Source organism: Scleropages formosus, chromosome 6, assembly GCF_900964775.1.
Source record: "Scleropages formosus chromosome 6, fSclFor1.1, whole genome shotgun sequence".
Lineage (NCBI taxonomy): Eukaryota > Metazoa > Chordata > Actinopteri > Osteoglossiformes > Osteoglossidae > Scleropages > Scleropages formosus.
In genome coordinates, this window is record NC_041811.1 from 16,156,733 (window position 1) to 16,176,027 (window position 19,295).

At 40.9% G+C, this 19,295-nt stretch overlaps 1 protein-coding gene across 1 annotated transcript; it reads right to left on the minus strand.

Moving 5' to 3' along the window:
• Nucleotides 1–4,380: 4,380 nt before the first annotated feature.
• pja2 (praja ring finger ubiquitin ligase 2) lies at nucleotides 4,381–14,627 on the minus strand. Its single transcript, XM_018748154.1, has 10 exons — nucleotides 14,222–14,627; nucleotides 12,701–12,901; nucleotides 11,493–12,202; nucleotides 11,182–11,330; nucleotides 9,156–9,329; nucleotides 7,611–7,796; nucleotides 6,809–6,920; nucleotides 6,364–6,478; nucleotides 5,147–5,262; nucleotides 4,381–4,709 (listed from the first exon to the last, which is right to left on the minus strand). The coding sequence occupies exons 2-10, from the start codon at nucleotides 12,897–12,899 to the stop codon at nucleotides 4,584–4,586; spliced, it is 1,887 nt and encodes a 628-aa protein (XP_018603670.1). The 5' UTR covers nucleotides 12,900–12,901; nucleotides 14,222–14,627; the 3' UTR covers nucleotides 4,381–4,583.
• Between the last annotated feature and the right edge of the window lie 4,668 nt (nucleotides 14,628–19,295).

Here is a 19,295-nt window from a genome sequence, read left to right on the forward strand (position 1 = left end):
AGCTGACAAAAATAAAAGCTTATCGACCAAAAAAGTTGATCCTAGAACAGCGAAGACATGGCATTATCTTCGCAACCAAAGCATGCGAAGGTGTACACTCAACTTGTATATTTATGTACTATATATATGTAATCTTCTATTGTTCCCCTGCACACCGGGTGCTCGCTCTCACCTTTGAATTCCTTTAGCCTGGAGAGAACAATTGAGGAGCAGGATCTATGCGGAACACGAACGTACACGGACAGATACGTCTAGTTGCGATGAAGTGCTACGTGCGTTTACGGAATAAGCCGAACGACCCCGAGGAGAATTGAATGCCGCAATACTGTTCGCATATTTCGTGCAAGGCGCGGGACCGCAGGGGCTCGGAAACTCTGACGCGTTGGCGGCGGCGGCAGATGGTGCGGCACCGTCGCAGCAGATCCCGGCGCGGCGAGCCAGGATGTCTCCTACAACGGAGGTTGCCATCCTAGCCGTGCGCGGAGGCTCGCCACCTGCTTGGTGCGGTAGCTGCAGGAAACAACACTCCGTGGACCCGTTGAGGCAAATACACGCTCGGTATAACATCGGAGGACTCCCTTCACTCAAACCCCCAAATTCTGTCCCTGGCATCTGTTGGCGCTGTAGGGAAATTCTCACCGATGACGCGTCCCCCTTTCGGCAGTGACTCGGCCAATTAGCGGAGCGTCTTTCAGAGCGGGGAAACTAGGCGGAACTTGAGAGACGTGGACGTGACTGGGAAAGTGGACAACAACAAAATCGGTGACACGTGCGTTAGTCAGCCAAGGCTTTCAGTCCCTGAACATCAAGTGTGCGTTGAGCCTTCAGCAGCTCTTAACATAAAGACTAGTGCCAAACTGTAGCAGTCGCCACTATTTACGTTTGAGTCCTTCAAGTCGCAAAACAGAAGATGACCAGTTCAAGTACGAATAAATGTAATAAATCCAGGTCGTTCTCTGAGTTGTTCAGTACTGCAGAGCCAATTGTCCAAAGGCATAACCAAGTCACAAGTGGTGTGAGTAAAGCTGGACATCAGTCCGAGTCCAAGACTCGAGTTCTACAGCCCCGGCATGAGCGCCACTCCGATCCCGGAGGTGGGCGTACAAGTTACATTCACTCCCTTGGGGTGGCGCAGTGATGCAGCGGATAGGGCTCCGGTCTCGCAGCACCTGGACAGCGTGGGGGGGACGTGGATTTGATCCCTGCTCAGTCCGTGTGGAGTCCAAATGTTCTACCGTGGGTTTCCTCTCCGTGCTCCACTGAACTCAGCAATAACATCATTGCTACGAGGTTGATTTGATTTGTCAGCAATTACCTACATCATTCTTATAAAAGAAAAGTCATCTTTCACAATGTGGAAAAACTTGTTCTTAACCAATTAAGTGCAAATAATTAAAGTCAGGCTTTCTCTCAGACTGACCTATAGTGCCCCAGAAGTGTTACTGCACACCCACACGCACATTGTCTGAAACCGCTTGTCCCATACGGGGTCACACGGAGCCAGAGCCTAACCCAGCAACACAGGGCATAAGGCTGGAGGGGGAGGGGACACACCCAGGACGGGACGCCAGTCCATCACAAGGGACCCCAAGTGGGACTCGAACCCCAGACCCACCAGAGAGCAGGATTCCGGTGAAACCCACTGCACCACTGCGCCCCCCACAGGTGTTACTGCACTGATCAATATTCTACTATATTATGCAGGAGGAAAGTGAATCAGCTCATATGTTTAAAGTTCAGAAACATATGTTAATGCTAACTGATGTCGACTAATACGCTGACTGAACTTGTAAACAAGTGAGCATAATGGTCAGCAGTGACAGCACATGCAGTCGATATGGTCTTTTTCAAAGTTAACTCTTACATTTGGGGGATATTTCCACTTAGCGAAAAAGGCTGTGCCAAGGGTGGTGTTGCGACAGATACTGGAATACAAATGTTAAGAACTTACTTGCTATTTATTCTAACTTAATCTTGAATGTAACTGTTGAAAATTTTGAAAACATTTTCCTAATTTTGCAGTTAAAGAGGTTCGTTTTTCCACTTTATTCCCGTTCCCCCGGACACACAGCTCTACCTTCTATTGGAACCAGCAGTGCGAGTATGTCAGTTATCCACCCTGATTGCTTACGTTTACATTTCTTCACCTGCCAGATGCTTTTCTCCAAAGTGATGCTCCTGTGGATTGTCCAAGAACAATACAAGAAGTTCATCACACCAACACAAGGAGCCATCTAGGTGCAGAAACAAGACTCTTGAGCACAGTCCCTTTATGGTATGGTTTTTTTTTTTTTACAGTGGTATGTGACAAATTACATTAACAGCGGTACATATTGCATGAGCATCTGCATCTCAGGTATGTTCTGAATTATTAAACAGGAAAGAGTACAGGTGTATTGAGCACATGGGGGATCAGGGGTCGATTATACTGGCTACGGGTCCACCCTAACTCTAAATGCTGCACGTTGGAGAAACTATTGTCAAAAACAAGAAAAGTTCCTCATGTGACACCACAGCGCCCCACGTATCGTTCACAGGCTGTAGTCCAGCTGAATTAGTTGAACTGGGAATGGAGACCCAAAGAGCAGCTGGTAGGTGTGATTTGTCAAGTCCAGTAATGCTGCCAGGAAAGACACAGGCCAAAAAGCAGCCCAACTGGTTCATTTACCACCTGTGAAATACATACATTTAGTAGTACATCTTGAGCTGAATGCTTTGCATTATTATTTATTTAGCTGACACTTTTCTCCGAGGTACCTTTACAGGGATGTCAACTGCTACATTTACAGTGCAGCGGTATACCAAAGGGAGCAATTATTGTTGAAAACAAAGGAATAGAAATGAACACATACAAATGATCTAAAGGCTATTGAACATTAGAAGTAAAAATACTTTGTGTACGTGTCAGAAGACTCAATACAGACAATTTAAAATCTGATATACTCTATGAAGGCTGGTAGTAATGGTGCGGAGTGCTGTTTAGCTCACAAAGCATGAAACCTTCCCAACAAAGGTACAATGGCATGAATTGTCATAAAGTAAAAAGTGGGAGAACATGGTATTCAGTACCATGTACAGTCCATCCAGCTGGACTGAAACTCTCTTTCAAAGCTGTGCTGCGGAAAACTAAAAATGGAGATCTGCTGCTCCTCTCTGCTTGATATATCCAGTGTTGAGTCGGGAAATGTGCGAAAAGCTTGATCGTTAACCGTCTGCGGAGCAAAGCCACCTTAGGTGCGAGTGTGTTCACATTTCAGAATTCACTCAACTGGCAGTGATCAAGATCCCAGAGTTGTAGAAAAATCACAACCCTCACAACATGATCAAGGCAGTACTTTTTTACATGGCATCTTGAATAATGCAGGGTAGAAATGTTACCTCTGCAAGAAGGTCTATCACCTTGCCTTATGTTCAGCACTCCTGTTTTTCAGTAATATTTGCATATCCATTTGTGGTGAAATTCACTGATTTTCCCTGGTAGCCCCTTGCCAAGTTTGAAAATGGATTCTGTTGAGAAAATTCCGCCATAACTCCAGAATTCTCATCAATTCAGATACTAAAAGTAGGAGCTGAGCAATGTCCTTGATACCGACACATTTGTCCAGACCAACTGTCAAGCCCCAATTTCTTTGTTCAAATCGATAGCACATGGATTGCTGTACTTGACAGGGAGTTCTTCTCTGCAATAAGCTATCTTTTCAAATGTGTTCTTGTTGCCTGGGCAAAGATGATCTGTGGTTTTCGGGGGGGGGGGGGGGGAATCTGCAAAACACTTGGTTTATAAAACTGTTGAACAAACCAACAGACAGCTTCCCTTTGTTCTGGACCACTGGACAAGAAAACGGGAGAAAAGGCATTTTGCTGAGCCTGTAAACAAGAGGCTACTGAAGAAGACACTGTAAACTTATGTGATGACAAATTGCTATATACAAGTTTTTTGAATAATTTTGACTGAGATTGTCCTGTCTGACCTCAGTACTTGCCTTCCAACTTCCAATATAGCTTTTGTTCCAGCCTTGGTGAAAAAGCTATTTTGGCACCCATTCTTCACTGAGCACTTGACATTCACTGTCGATGTTCTGCTGTTTGCTCTACTCATTCTGGGTAAAACAGCGCACGCACATACACACACACACAGAATCTGAGAGAAGTATACTGCAGTTACACTATATTAACAGATGGCACCTTTTGCAAGCTATCCAATATGACCACTTCTCTTAAAATCACTCAGAGACTGGTCAAACCTGGCTCAACCTTATACAGAAACTTTTTCAAGATTGAACTGCAGTAGAGTATGAAAAATTCCAAATAAATGATATTAAAAATTGTATTTTTTTTCTCCCACACTTAGTAAGAGCCTGAAAAATGTATTGTGTTCCAATTTCTTATCTCCTTTATTAGAGCAAAAATACATCATAATCAGCAAAACTTTCTCTGGCATTCTTAGCTTGCAACGTAACTAAACAAAATTAACAACAAACAACAATAAAGATGTCAAGTGAACAACGTTACACTGTGGAAATAGTGTTTTTTAGCTAAGAAATAAAAGGTGATTTCTTGTATTTTCAATAGTAGATGTGATTTCATCGTGTTCCCGCTGTGCTGTGGCTGGATGGTGGAGCATCGTGATCGGAGACGAAGGATGTTGATGCCAAGGTGTCCGATACACCAGGGGACAGGACGTGACGACACACTGGGCATGTGCCAGACTAAAAATAAATAGAAACATACAATGAGGACTATATTCGACCATTTACATATACTACTGGCAGCAAAGTAAGTATCGAAGCATCAGCAAGATCAGGAACTACATATTTTATGAATGTTAAGGATAAAACACTGTATGCATTCCATAATGGGAAAGCTTCATAATTGACTTTTTTTTTTTTTTTTTTTTTTTTTTAAAGAAACTAGGTTACTGTCACAAGAATTTTATCAGAGCAAGACATGCATTTACTTTGGTAGTTCTGTGCATGTGATGGATAAGGGCTGAGATGAGTATGAACAGATTCCCACTGAAATATTCAGACTTGCCATTTATGATACTTTAGGCTGATGTCAGAAATATTCAAGATACACATAGAGAATCAGTGATCTTTGTTCACAAGCGTACAGGCTGCTGAATGTACGAGGGGTGTGAGGGTACCTTCCGCAGCCAGAGAGTTATACATATTTTGTGGAAAACGTGATGGCATGGAAGTTCTGTGGCAATCTCCTCTTTGATGTATTCGGCGCAGCAGATGGCACAGCACTGCTCCTTACCTGAAAAGTATAAATGGCCTGTGAGCACAAGAGTTACCAACATTATGGAAATGTAAACACATAAAGAACTCTCAAAGTGGTGAGATGTTCAAACATGTCATGCACCTATCATCATCATCATGATGCCTTTGTTTTGGGTGACTTACAGTTTTAGGATTCAACAAAAGGAAGTTCTTTAAAGACTGTCATTCAAAACACTACAAGCAGTAATCGCCTCCAATTTTTGTGGTATCTTCAGCAGCATATGGCTGAGTGAAAACACTGTCTGAAGTGGGAGACAAAGCCTTTTTTAAAGCTATCCATGTGTCAGAAACATGTAGCATTACTAGCTTGAACTCTATCTTGCCTAACAGCAGTTGCACGCACTGACTTGAGCGCATTATATAAATTATATACCCACTTTATTACTTATTTGCAAGTAATTTTGGTTCTATAGTGCTGACAAAAAGGCTTTAGATCCTTTTTTGCTTTTTAAAACTCAGTTTTAAATCTATTCAGGAATAATGATTTCCACCCAGCACTTTGATAGTGTTCGACCGTAAATGCAACAATGAAACGAGAGCACTCTGCGCAGCCCTAAACTGATGTAAATGGAGGGAAAATGCTACAGATGTTCTAAGAGGACTGAAATCAGTGTGCATAATGAAACTATTTTTAATTGTGCGGTGTGCCAGTAACATGTAGCAGCAGAAGCTATTCTGCAGTGCTTCATTCATTAATCTCTATGCATCCTTACTATGTGCTGCAGTATTATTGCGGAAACAGCCGCAAGGCTTCGCCAATATTAAATCCCTCGCTTTCTTAGCGTTATTAACCAATCTACCAGTGCTATACAAAATACAATCCAACATTACAATTAACATAATTCTCTAACACTTTCTTCAATACAGACTCCTTGTATTACTGCATAACATAATATTCTTAAGTGAATTAAAACCTGCTATACAAATGGGTCAGCATTCACCTTAATTTAACAGACAACATAAAAGCTGTAAGACAACTACGGAATGCACATTCATTTCTGAGCACAGGTACATAATGTAGAGATGCTCTACCACACAGACAGTTTCAGGAATGGATGGATGGCTACACAAGGCCTACCACAATAGTCCTCCAACACTGTGATCTGAGGCAGACAGCTAATGACGTCTTCAGAGGCTGGGGGGTGGGCTTGCTCTACATCAATTGCAAGAGACTCGAGGTGCGCTAGTGCTGCCTTCAAACAGAGCATCAAAACAACTTATTGTAGTCACTCAGAACATATTCTGCAGCTAGGATAAATTCACTGGAGGGGCAAACATTTTTGTAAACACAAAAATGCTTCATTTTCTGTCATAAAATAATGGCATGATGCAATTTTACAAAACTTTGTACAATTTCACTGGGTAAATAGGGGGGGAAAAAACTGGCTGCTGGTCTGCATGTAGTGTTAACTGATTTTTGTGCTGTCTGTACTTGGAGGATTGCAGTCACATGTGTTTATCATTCATGTTCATTTCAGCGCAAAGCATCATGAATTGTTTTGTGATTCACAAATCGCACCCACCTCCATGGCCTGGACGAGCCGCTCTTCCAGTGCCATGTAAGTGAACAGCTGTGGGTCCATGTAGGAGATAGCTTGAGCCATCGTGAACCCTTCTCCAAAGTCATCAAAAAACCTTAGCAAAAAAGAAATTTTCCAATTTTAACATTTTTTCGTAGATTTGTTTAATCATCGTGTTTTTATCTTTCCATCGTCAAACACACTTTTGTTTAGTCTGAACCATCACTCAGGCAAAGCAGTTGCCAAATTCATGAAGGTAAAAGTATTTTCTTATACATTTCTTCTTCCATCTTATGTATTTCTCACTGCATCTTTCAACCCTTTTTTCAACTTACAAAACTCACTTTTCAAATTACTATTACACTTGACTCTTTCAAGACAACTAAAGTTTTCCTACAAAATTTCCTTTAAGATGTTTTCCTAATTTTGTATCTGCTCTACTCAGTCTGGAACTGAAAGTGCAATTCCTTCTGAAAAGAACTGCGTATCAATAGAGGACACTAGGGACAACCACATAAAATCTACTGTTTATCTATAGTAGCAGGTAATAAAGTTAATTAAAATATATAAAGTGCACATAAACTACAAATAATGCGCAAACATATATTATTTGAAGTCACATGCCAACAGTACAAAAGCTATTTCAAATCAAAATTTTCCCTCTGGCTAGAATCCCTACTGACATTTTCCACATCATTAAATGGTGCAGGAATGTTTTTCATTTCCCGCTAACTTTGTTGTTGAAAATTAATGCAGACTTGACGAGCAGCAATTTATTTTTTCCCCACCTTTTTGAAATACAAACCTCCATTCTGCATCAAAGTCTTCGCTCACACTGGAATCATCCTCAAAGTTGTTGTTTCCATCGAGCATAAAGAGTCCTGGGTGAACGAAGTGGCTCATCCCCTCTGGGTCTTCATCACTGCTGCTGTCTGTCTCCTCATGATATGAAAGCCATGGAATCTCACCTTCCTCCAGTGACATTTGGTCTCTATAATAAATCAAATGCATACATAATTTCACATTTTGGAAATGGAAGTACCGATAAAAACTTGACGTCATCATATACCACTTTATTAAGTATTTACCTAAAGTACATTTAATTCTGGCAACACCTACAAAATTTCATTAGAAACGTTAATTTAAAAAAAAAAAAAAAAAAAACAGAACTTGCTTAACCTTGAGCTTAATGGTGTCAATCTAAACTAGACGTTGAGGATAAAACACAAGACCAAATACAGAACCTTTTTAACTAGAATAACAAGAGTGACTTTACTACTAACTTCAACAAGAGTAACACAAGTAATGTTTTAAGTTAAAGGTGCAATATTTCATTCCAGGGACCTTTTTGATTTAGTGCTAACACTGAACACACAAAAACCATATCATACAGGCAATGTATTTACACACAGCATTGCCAGCAGTCAAAATATTTTTACACAAGCATTGTACAACTTCCATTTGTCAATGATACCAGACAAAATTTCACTGGTATGAGTGATCACTTCAGTCTTATTGTAAACAAAGGGCCTAGCTGTGATTCACTGAAAAGAATAAACCTATTAGCACATGAAATTTGTTACAAACTTAATTCTTTGAGAACACAGCTTTAAAAATTACATCCAGGATCAGGCCTACTCTTTTGGGTCTCTGGGCAAGATACTAGAATCAGGTGCTTCCCAAGATATCACACACACACACACACACATTGTCTGAACCGCAAGCACTAAATACTACATTTTCGAAAATCCATTCAATGAAGATGATTTGCTCCATGGGCAATAAGGTTAGACTATCAGGTAAACAGTTCAATACTTTTGATTTATGCAGAGTTGCATACTCACACATAACACATCTCACAGATGGTCATAATAGCACGTCCTGAGTCTCATGGTAGGTCACATATGTGCCACGTACTTTAGTTTTACACTACTACACATAATTAATAATAAAAAGTGCATAACAGTCCTAACATATTCTACAAAGCAGCACAGTCATGACTCAATAAATCAATGTAAGTAATCTGAGGGTAAGGCAAAACTATTCACTATCAAATGTGCAGGGCATGTGCAGGAGTGAATAAAGCATTCCAAGAAATAGAGTGTTTAGAGTCAACGTCTCTTTCAAAGCTTCCAAGAAGACCTTCATACTAATTTTTCACAGGGGGATGTAAAGGTCAGAACTCAATGTTCATTACTGTTCCAGATTCCCAACAAGTTACATATTCACAATCCTTGCTTTGTGATCCATTTTTCTTGAATTCTAGGGGTGTTCAATGAGTGGACTATATCTAAGATCAACTAGAAAGACACAGATGAAACAAACAAACATTTGGAGATAATGCACTCACTCAGGAATGAAGTTCAGCTCAGGCTCTTCATCTAGGCTACTTCCGTTGCTTTGCACCTCTAGTTCTGATTGGTCAAAGCCCAGCAGTGTCTCCCAGCTCTCATTGCTGGAACAGGGATCTTCATCCACACCTGAAGTCCAGGCAGTGGAACACTCCCCATCGCTGCATTCAGATCTTCCATGAAAGTGCACAGAAAACCAGACATGAGTCACCTGTTGTACCTTGTGTTAGTTGCTTGCCACAACTTAGCTTCTGACTGCATCAGTAATACTTTAACACTTCAACTGCATAGGCTGTCTGAAGAAGGCCATTAATTCAACTTCATTAATTCATCCAAGTCTCATTAAGAATGTAAACAAAGTACCTGTGTGACAATTAGGTGTCTAATACATTGCACCTTTCATACAGGTTTGAAAATTATGATGCCAAGTAAGTCATGGAGGCAAATCTAGTTACCTACAATGTGTAAGAATCAAGTGAGCTACAAACAAGGAAGAAATCACTTCCTCAAAGTCAGCAGCGCAACCAAAACAATTTATACATAATAATGAAAGACTCGAGCTAAATTCTCAAAAAGATTAATACATCTAATACATGATATAGATGTGGCCAAAAAACTTGCACTTTTGCAAACAATTCACATTTTTCCTCCAAAAATAGATTGAAACTGACCAAACTATTTAGTCTCCATAATTCTTTATTTCACCGCTAATATTACAGAACTTTGTTTTTTTATTCAGAACCTTATATATGGTTCTGAAGGTTTCATTTTGTTTTCTGTAAAAATAGAGACTCTTTGTGTTTTACTGAAAAGCTGTCATTTTGTCTCATCTGTCCATGGGACATTTTCCAAGATGGATTTTGGCATGTTAGGTGTGTGCTGGCAAATTGCAGTTGGGCTTTCTTCTGCACACCATCCCTGTGTTTAGAAAAAATGAAATTAGTATTAAAAGATTCTGGGTCTTCCAGCATGATAATTACCCAAAATGTACTTTAAAAAGTACCCAGGCATGGTTAAAGACAAAATGTTTTACTGTTTTGAAGTGGCCTGCAATGAGTCCAGACCTAAATCCCACTGAAAACCTGTGGAGAGATCTAAAAATGGTGGTTGGACATATGCACCTTTCAAATATGGGAGAACAAGATCAGTCTGTACAAGATGAGTAGGGCAAATTGACAGCTCAGAGGAACAGGAAGGTCACTAATGGCTACAGCAAGTGCTTCATTGCAGTAATTTTGACCAAAGGCTGTGCTACCAAATACTGAGTCAAGGGTGTCAATTTTGTCACTGCCATTTCTTTTCATTTCCTGATTTGAAAGGATCTGCTAAGTTCTGAATCAAAAACAAATGTTCTATAAGATTAACAGTGAAATAAAGAATTGTGGAGATGAAATACTATCATTACTATTTCACCTAAGAGAAAACTATGCAAAAAAATGCAAGGGTGCCAATATTTTCAGCCACAACTGCATAATTTCAAAGAACCTTATTGGCCACTACAGTAATCCTTTCTATGAAACTAGACAAATGACCTTTTTGCCACAAGTCCAGCTATTTAACAACAGTGCTGCCTGGTGTAATAATAGTCACGTAATAACAACTGTTAGTAGTTGGAGCGGCAGCAGTGCTAATGATTAGCAATAGCAAGATTTGCATGATCGAACACAATCTGCTTCCTTTTCATTTTCTTACCTCCAGCATTTTTGAAACAAAAGTAAATAAACTGCAAGCCTTGCCCAACACTAATGATCACGAAATAAACACTTATGTCAAGGAGAAACTTTTCAGGTAAACTTCCTGAAGATTAGCTAATACATAAATTAGCCAAATACATTGCTTTAATTGCTCATAAATATAACTGACCTACTATTGCACCAAACAAGGTCCAACCAAGATAATTCATAAAACTTACAAACATTTAATGGAAAAAAAATATATATATATTTATAACCTTCCTTCACCAGAAACCAGACTGTTTTCATATACTGCTGAAAGAATACAGAATAAGGAACTGAAAAAAATTACCTGGTGTCTTCTATCATTAATGTGGCATACTTCTCAACAGTATCCTCCACATCCTCCCACTGTTCATCTTCATCTTCAATTTTGCTATAGATTTCTGCATCTTCTCTCTTCTCCTCTTGGGGCTTAAGCTCACCTGGAATGCAGTCTATCTGTGGAAAATCAAAAATGAACTCTTTCTTTAGTCTTTCTGCCTCTGCTCGGAACAACGGCAAGGCTGAACTACACTTCTTATTGGCAGGCCGCTTCACAAGTCCACTACTAATTTCTCCCGATTGGGAGGAGGTCCTTTTCTTTACACAGTTTACACTTACCTGTTTGCGAACTTTTGGTCTGACCACCATTTCCCCTTGGGATGTCCTTGAATCCTTACAGTCAAGACTTTTATGATGACTTAGACACACCTCGCTCTCTGACTCATCTTGCTTGCTTGGTGTGTTGCTGTGAACGTGAGACAAGTCGATGCTTTGCTCATTTACCAAGCCCAGTCTCTGAAAACCTCTCCTTTCTGGACTGAGCACCTTAATGTCTTTCTCAGATGATGCTTCTTCAGTGGAACAAGCTGCCTCTTCCCATGTTGTAGTGTACAAGTAAGAGTTCACATCACCAAGGTGATCAAACTCCTTCTCCAGTTCAGAAATCATGTCATCAACCCTTTTTTGTAGACCCAGCGACTGATTCGTACTGGTCTCATCCTCTTCCTCACCATCACTGCTGTCCGGCTCATAAGAGTCAATATTTACAAAGCTCAGCATGTTTGAGCCATGAGGACTGTCATCCTTCTTCTCTTCTGTGGCCCACACATGTGTATCTGAACTTTCTTTGGAACCCAACAAAATCTGAGGGTCACAGTCCATGACTTGGTCACACATAAATATTTTGCAGTTCAAGGCTTCACTGTCTTTAGTGGAGACCGGCTGCTTCCTATTAAGGAAATCTTTGTTCTTGCTTGCTTCAGGATGAACTGAATTAGCAGTCACAGGAAAGATGGCTTGGAACACTGAAGAGAAACTCCCTTTGGATGCTAAAATAAGAGTTGAAAAAGTTAGTAGTATACTTCTATTGGAATGTTACTGTATATTTCTGTACACCAAACCATTTCAGTATAAATGATTGAAATACTATAAATCAATAAATGAACTGCAGTTCAGTTAATAACCTACAGTACAATTAAACTGTTCTGTTTTTTTCTTTTGAAACTAACATTGAACTTCAAAGGCCTGGTGCCATCTGGTGTCCTATACTTTTCCCATTAGCTACAATTTTTGTGTAAGTTTACATTCATGTACATAGCTGAAAGTGGTCGACTATTCAAGATAACTAAACATTCACAGACAAAATCATAAGTATACGGTGTACCACTTATGTATTGGTTTCTAACCTTGCAATTAATTTGCTTGACTGATCCTTTAATCAATCACAGAACAGAAGTCACACTAAACCATTCAGCATCAAAATCAGCTTAGTAAATTGGACTTTTAATATCAATGCTGTCAGAGTGTTACAGATGAATTGCACACACATAAAGAGTTCTCTCTTTGGACACTGTTCATTTCCATTTCTTGCCATTCCAACCGGTCCTCTGCTGTTGCACATTTTTGCTTTGCTAGAGTTGGTCGGAAACTAATGTATGCATGTCTCCTGCCATATCTTCGCCCCGTTATTGTCTGGTAGCCACCAGCTGGTTTTGGCCAGGAATGCTTGCCTGTTTCCTGACCCATCACTGAAATGCAAAAATGGAAAAAACAGAAACAAGTGAAACTGCAGCTAAACTTGCAATCCGATGTTAAATAGCAGAAACAGATGCACTGAAGTTATTAATTCATGCACCATGTATACCCTTTACCAATCAGCAAAACTAAATTTTTTTTATACTTCAGCCTTTGCCAGCTTTTTGAAATTTCAGTACTGCATGACTCAGTATTTACAAATCTACATTTTCAGCAAATTTAGGATACCTGCATAACCCAAAATCTTTTGAAATTTTTTTCCCAAGCATCAAGAAAGTACTTTTACTTAAGAATATTTTAATTTCTATCCAATAAAAGGTTCAGATGTGAAAATGAGATGCTGAATAACATATTTGTAGTGTCCTGCAAATCTGCCAGATATTACACAGTACAGTAAAAATGTTTATCTTTGGCCGTTACCCAGAGAGAGCTGGTATGCTGCATTCCACCTCTGTACATCTCCCCCCTACCATCCCAGGGACAGACGTACATCATCCTGACAAGAACACACATGTTTTGAAATGCAGCGGAAACTGCTGGCAACCTCTTGCGATGGGGTGATCTGGTGTATTTTGGCTTGTTTTAACTCACTTCTCTAGGTAAAGCAGCTACAAAAAGACAAAACGTTGTGTATCTGCTGCGGCTCCCACACGCTTAAGAAGGCGCTGGCAACATATACAGTACCGAGCGCTTTTTCAAAAGCGGAACTTCGCAGATCCATACTACGGTGACATGCCAACAGCATGATAGTGCCATCACCTAGCAGTCTGAAGGTTTCAAGGTTAAATCCCCCTCCTGCTGCAAGACCCAGGCCGTGGTGAAGGTACTGACCCTGAATAGCTCCAGTAAACAACACCCTGCTGCATACATAAATGGTCATATCATCATAAGGTGCTTATTTAACACCGTAAATCAGGCTTGGAGAAAGATGTCAGCTACAATGAAGGTAAACAGTAATTCTATTTCTAATACAGCAGCCAGATGGAAATAACTGACAGCCTACATCTACTGGGATGGTAGGTAGGCCTGGAGCCCACAAGCTCAGGTCACTCAGATCTCATTACTGCTGCTTATCCTGAGCCCCCGGCCTAGGAGGAGAGCTGAGCTCGGCCACCATTCTTATGCATTCTTTTTGCATTCTTTTCACTGCTTTCCTCGCAGCTAATCGACTGCTGAGAGAGAAACGGTTTGCTGGGCGGTTTCTGCATCACCACACACACACACAGCAGCATCACATCAGCGGAAACAGTTAAATCAGCGTGTACTCCACAGACTGCCTTTTTTTGTAGTACTCAGAACACTGTGCGTCCTACCTCGTTAGCCTCAGGTCACAAAAGCGATGGTATAATGTAGAAAAAGAGGAACAGTGAGGGAATAAAGACTGAAAATGAGCCCGTTGACTGAAGGGCCGAGTGCTGCTGTGCAGACGGAGCGCAGGCGGAGCGCAGCCAGTGCAGTGCTGCTGCTGCTGCTCGCTGCGCTGGTGCTGGTCTCACTCGGGGCAGTCCGGCTCAACGACAGCTCTGCCTCTGAGGTAAGGACAGCAGGCTAGTGTTTCACTGTCAACAAGCACACACGAGCCCCGGTAAGTGTAGATACAGCCCCTTAAATACACGACTTTTTTTTCGCCACGCCAACTACGCTCACTGCGGTTTAGGAACCGCTTCTTCTCCTGCTATTTTGCTTCCGTGACCGAAGACGCAACCGTATCTGTTATCGGCCGACGTCACGACGAGGCGGAGGAGTCACATGACACACATCCGCCAATCACAACTCAGCGGGGATACGCCACGTCCCTTCGGGTTTCGGCTGCGCGGAGGAATAAGTAGAAACATGAAATTAGTTTCGTGTGTTGCGTAACATCAGGAGGAGAAGGGCTGAGAGCGTTGCGTGTTTTTAGCACCTTTTACTTTGTTCTGGTGATACATGTATAGCCCTGACTTTAATTTGTTGTTATTGTCAACACAGCGTGTTTTATTTAAATAAATAATTAAATTAATAGATACAAAACAACAAACATTACTACTCTGCTGCTACTTCCTTCACCACTCTCCTACTATTACTACTACTAATCATAATGAATGTGAAGATTAAATTTCTTGAAGTAAATGTTTAGTTTTTAAGATCCCCCTGTTCTCTTCACAATTTTGACATCAACTACTGTCAAATTAATAGAAATGATATTTTTTAGGGGGCTATGGTGATGCAGCGAGTTTGGCCAGTGTCCGCTGTGTGGCAGGTCCAAGGTTCGAGTCCTAGGGATGCCTTGTGATGGACTGGCGTCCTGTCCTGGGTGTTTCCCCTCCCCTTCGGCCTTGTGCCCTGTGCTGCCGGGTTAGGCTCTGGCTCCGCGACCCCACTCGGAACAAGCAGTTGTTGACGTTGGTTGGTAGAATATATTTTAGCATTGTACCCAACCAACCTAAATTTTACTGCATTAGAAAGGCTTTAGCACGACCAGCGAGCAGCATGCTGCAAAGGACTCTGGGAGTTTCTAAAGCTGACAGTGAATCCCTCAATTTCTTAAAAATTGTTCTATGGTTCTTTCTAGTTTAAGGTTAGTGGTATTTCTTAGTAACATGATGAAGACATCTCTAAAAATTTTAAAGATCAGTATACTTTGGACACATCACTGTTTCATTTTAAACCTAGAATCATGTTATTGGCAGTGTGAGAAAAAAACCAGTGTAGACTTATCTGGGTTTTCAACATGGATACAAATTTACTGGTATTGTGCACAGTGCTAGGCAACAACACTTGGACTAGCAAGTCATCAAATGATATCTGCTAGACCATAAAAAGGACACCAAGCTTAGCATTCTCTTAACACTCATCTTAAAATAAGACTTTTATTTCTGATATTGCCATCCATATCAGATCATACTTCATCGATGCAAATGAAGGATATGTCTTAAAAATGCGACCTTGTCATCCAATTGCTTATCTTCCCAGCTGTCACAACAGCTGCCACAGCTTTTTCTGGAGTATTTCCAAAACCCAACTGAAGCCCACAATGAGCCTATCTGAAAAACAGGAAGTGAATAAAACATTGCAATAATAGTACGGAGTTTTGCAGAGAACAGCGAGGTGTAGCTCACATCCATACATGAGATTAATATAAGCACTTGTAAAATATAAAATCTTTGATGGCACAGCTATGCTTTTAAAATCAGAAGTATTGGAAACTCACTTGCAGCATTTTCGTTTAAATTATTTAAATAGCAGAGGACTCCAAATGTATGTATACCCTTGATATGCTTTAAGAAAGAGGCAATGTCAAAAATTAAAGAAAGAATTTATTTTTTCTGCTCCGGTACCTAAAAAATGCGATATGATAATATGTTTCCACTAACAGCTCCCAAAAGCAGACTCTGTTGTGAGAAAGGCTGCCCTGTCACCCTGTTTTAATTCAAAGGGAAAACAGAGTGCAGTATTTTGCTATTGAGTTGAAAACCATTTTAATTGAAAGCCAGATTTTGAATATGGTTTAAAATGCCGCTTATTCTTCTACAGAAAAAAAAATTCTGTTCAAATAATGTGTTTTGCATCGAAAATCCCCTCTGTAGACATACTCTTCATGGTCCTTTCTGGAGTGCAAACATTTTTCTTCTTTATGCCAGCTTAGACTCTCTTCTCCATAACACAGTGAAACACTTGTTATATAGTGAATGGCAGTACACAATGGAGTGCTAAAACAAGAAGTGGAATGGAGAGGAAGGTTACCTTGGTCGACATGCCATTAAAATATGACTGGTGAGATCATGGGCTGCTGGAGACCTTTGAAGAGCTGATGCTGTTCTTTGAAATTGCAAGGTGTGACTGTTCTCATCTCTGAGGAGGAAGGATGCATATGTTGCTCACAGCTGCAGCAGTGGCACAACAACAAAATATTCTCTAGGGACTTTGTTTGTGGGTCATAGATGAGAAGGTGTTTCTTAGTGAATAGATGCACTTTGCTTGAAAAGTTATGAGCTAACCGGAAGGAACCTCAAGCTGTCGGCAGCCTGTGTCGGGAGAACAATGGTCAAAAAGGGAAAGAAATGCTTTCTGTATAATTTATTCGGCAGCTCACAGACCATCGTTCGATTCAAAATGCAGTTTGAAATGTTAACTGGACATTGAAGAAACACTACAAACTTGTGAATGACAAGTTATGTCTTGCTTTCTCGGTTTATTATGATTGCCCTCGTGGCTTCTACTGCCCACGTATCAGCATGTAGCACTCCAGATTGCTTGCAGAGCGAACACCCCAAAGACATCCTGACTTGCTCTTTAGAGGGATGGAAAACATCGCAAACTGTTAACAGCCATCTGTTCGTCTTGCACTTTTGTGCTTCAGTTTCCACAAGTCACCTTGACACAAGATGATGTTTTGCCTTTGTGTTTTTTTTTCAGTTCCAGTACTGGCATTCTATTTAAAGTTATTTTGATCATTTCTAGGAATTATTGTGTTCTGCTGCACTAATCTTGGGTCTGGGGTTCGAGTCCTGCTTAGGGTGCCTTGCGGCAGACTGGCGCCCCGTTCCTGGGTGTGTCCCCTCCCCCTCCAGCCTTGCGCCCTGTGTTGCTGGGCTAGGCTCCGGTTCACAATGATGCTGCTCGGGACAAACAGTTGTAGACATTGTGTGTGTGTGTGTGTATGCGCTAATCTTTGTGATTTGTGTCCTGTATGTAAGATTTGTGCTTTGGATATGTGTTGTGAAGCTGGATAATTACCTTCGAGATCACAGTGATTTTAACAAACACTTTTGGGCACAATAGGAGCTACGGTATTTAGAGCCATCACTGTGCAATCAAAGAACTTGGATTTGGGTCCCTGCTCCTGCTGTAATACACAGTACAGCTGATACAGAGCTGAACGGGTAACTTTAGTATGTAACTCTAATATTGTAAGTTACTTTAGAGATAATAATAATAATAATAATAAGAATAATTTTATATTGTGGCTGTGGATTCTTGTAACAAACTTATTTAATCAAGAGCTGTCAACCAGATGTTTAGATATCACTGTGTTGCAGTGTCTACTGTATACATATTTTGTTACACTAGACATAATTGTTTAAAACAAATCTGGTTGCAGGAAAATATTTGAAAACAAGAGTATAAGTTTGAAGAAACTGCCATACTTTTCTCGGTACCACTAAAGCTCCAAAGAGATGAAAAGGTGTGGAAAAAACCAAAAAGCTGTCAGATGTGATAAGTTTGCTCAGACAGAGAGAGAAAGGCCTGCAAAAGGAGAAATGTAGACGTACCTGGAGAGATACCTAGCTGGCTATTTTTAAGAATGATAGTCTTGATTATCTGTGCTGACAGCTGTCTAAAGAAGCTGTCTCGATCCAGTCAAAGATATAAGTCGGGTTTAAAAAAGAGTTTCTGGTGAACACTTTATAAAAATAAGAAAAACATGCTGGGTAAACCAAACAGCTAAACCAGTGCATGATGTCTTCTTTAACATCTTGTAATAGACGTTTTGCCAGACGAGACATTGTACATTTATTTTGATTAGCTGTCCAGTCACCCAGTGATGCCTATAAACTTCACATAATAATGTAGTATACCAACAGTAATTTAATGTAGTATTTACTTGAGAGGAATTAAAATATAAAAGATAACTGTATGTTTTTCAAGTTGGACAGCACTTACAAGACATTGTCTGAAACCACTTATCTGGAGCGGGGTCGCGGCGAACTGGAGCCTAATCCGGCAACAGAGGGCATAAAGTTAAAGGGGGAGGGGACACACCCAGGACATGACGCCAGTCCGTCGCAGGGCACCCCAAGCAAGACTTGAACCCCAGGCCCAACAGAGAGCAGGACCCGGTCAAACCCAGTACACCACCACACCCCTCTTCTTACAGCACATTAATAATCATTATTACATATGCATATATCTAGGGGACAGCTGTTAACATAGTGGTTAAGCTGCTGCCTTTAGAACCAAAGGTTGCAGATTCAAATCCCACTCCACTGGTGGTACCCTTGAGCAAGGTACACACACACATCATCTGAACCGCTTGTCCCATATGGGGTTGCGGGGAGCCAGAGCCTAACCCAGCAACACAGGGCATAAGGCTGGAGGGGGAGGGGACACACGCAGGACGGGACGCCACTCCCTCGCAAGGCATCCCAAGCAGGACTCAAACCCCAGACCCACCGGAGAGCAGGACCTGGTCCAACCCACTGCGCCACTGTGCCCCCCTTGAGCAAGGTACTTATCCTGAATTGCTCTAGCAAAGTTACCTAGCTGTATAAAGCGGTAAATAATTGTCAGCAGATTAACACTAGAAGTTACATCGGTGAAATGCATCATCTAACTGTAAATGTATGTTTTTAAAAATGTGACACAGAACTGTAAAAGTAAATTGATCAAAAAGATTTTATTATGGGG

Bases quoted from the DNA above. Each gene is read 5' to 3' on its own strand.
- pja2 (XM_018748154.1), bottom strand. From the start codon at position 12,899: ATGGGTCAGGAAACAGGCAAGCATTCCTGGCCAAAACCAGCTGGTGGC. The intron at 12,203-12,700 runs GTGTGTGCAATT...CTCTTATTTTAG, and splicing joins CCAAAGAGAGAACTCTTTAT to CATCCAAAGGGAGTTTCTCT. The intron at 11,331-11,492 runs GTAAGTGTAAAC...GATTTTCCACAG, and splicing joins GACCAAAAGTTCGCAAACAG to ATAGACTGCATTCCAGGTGA.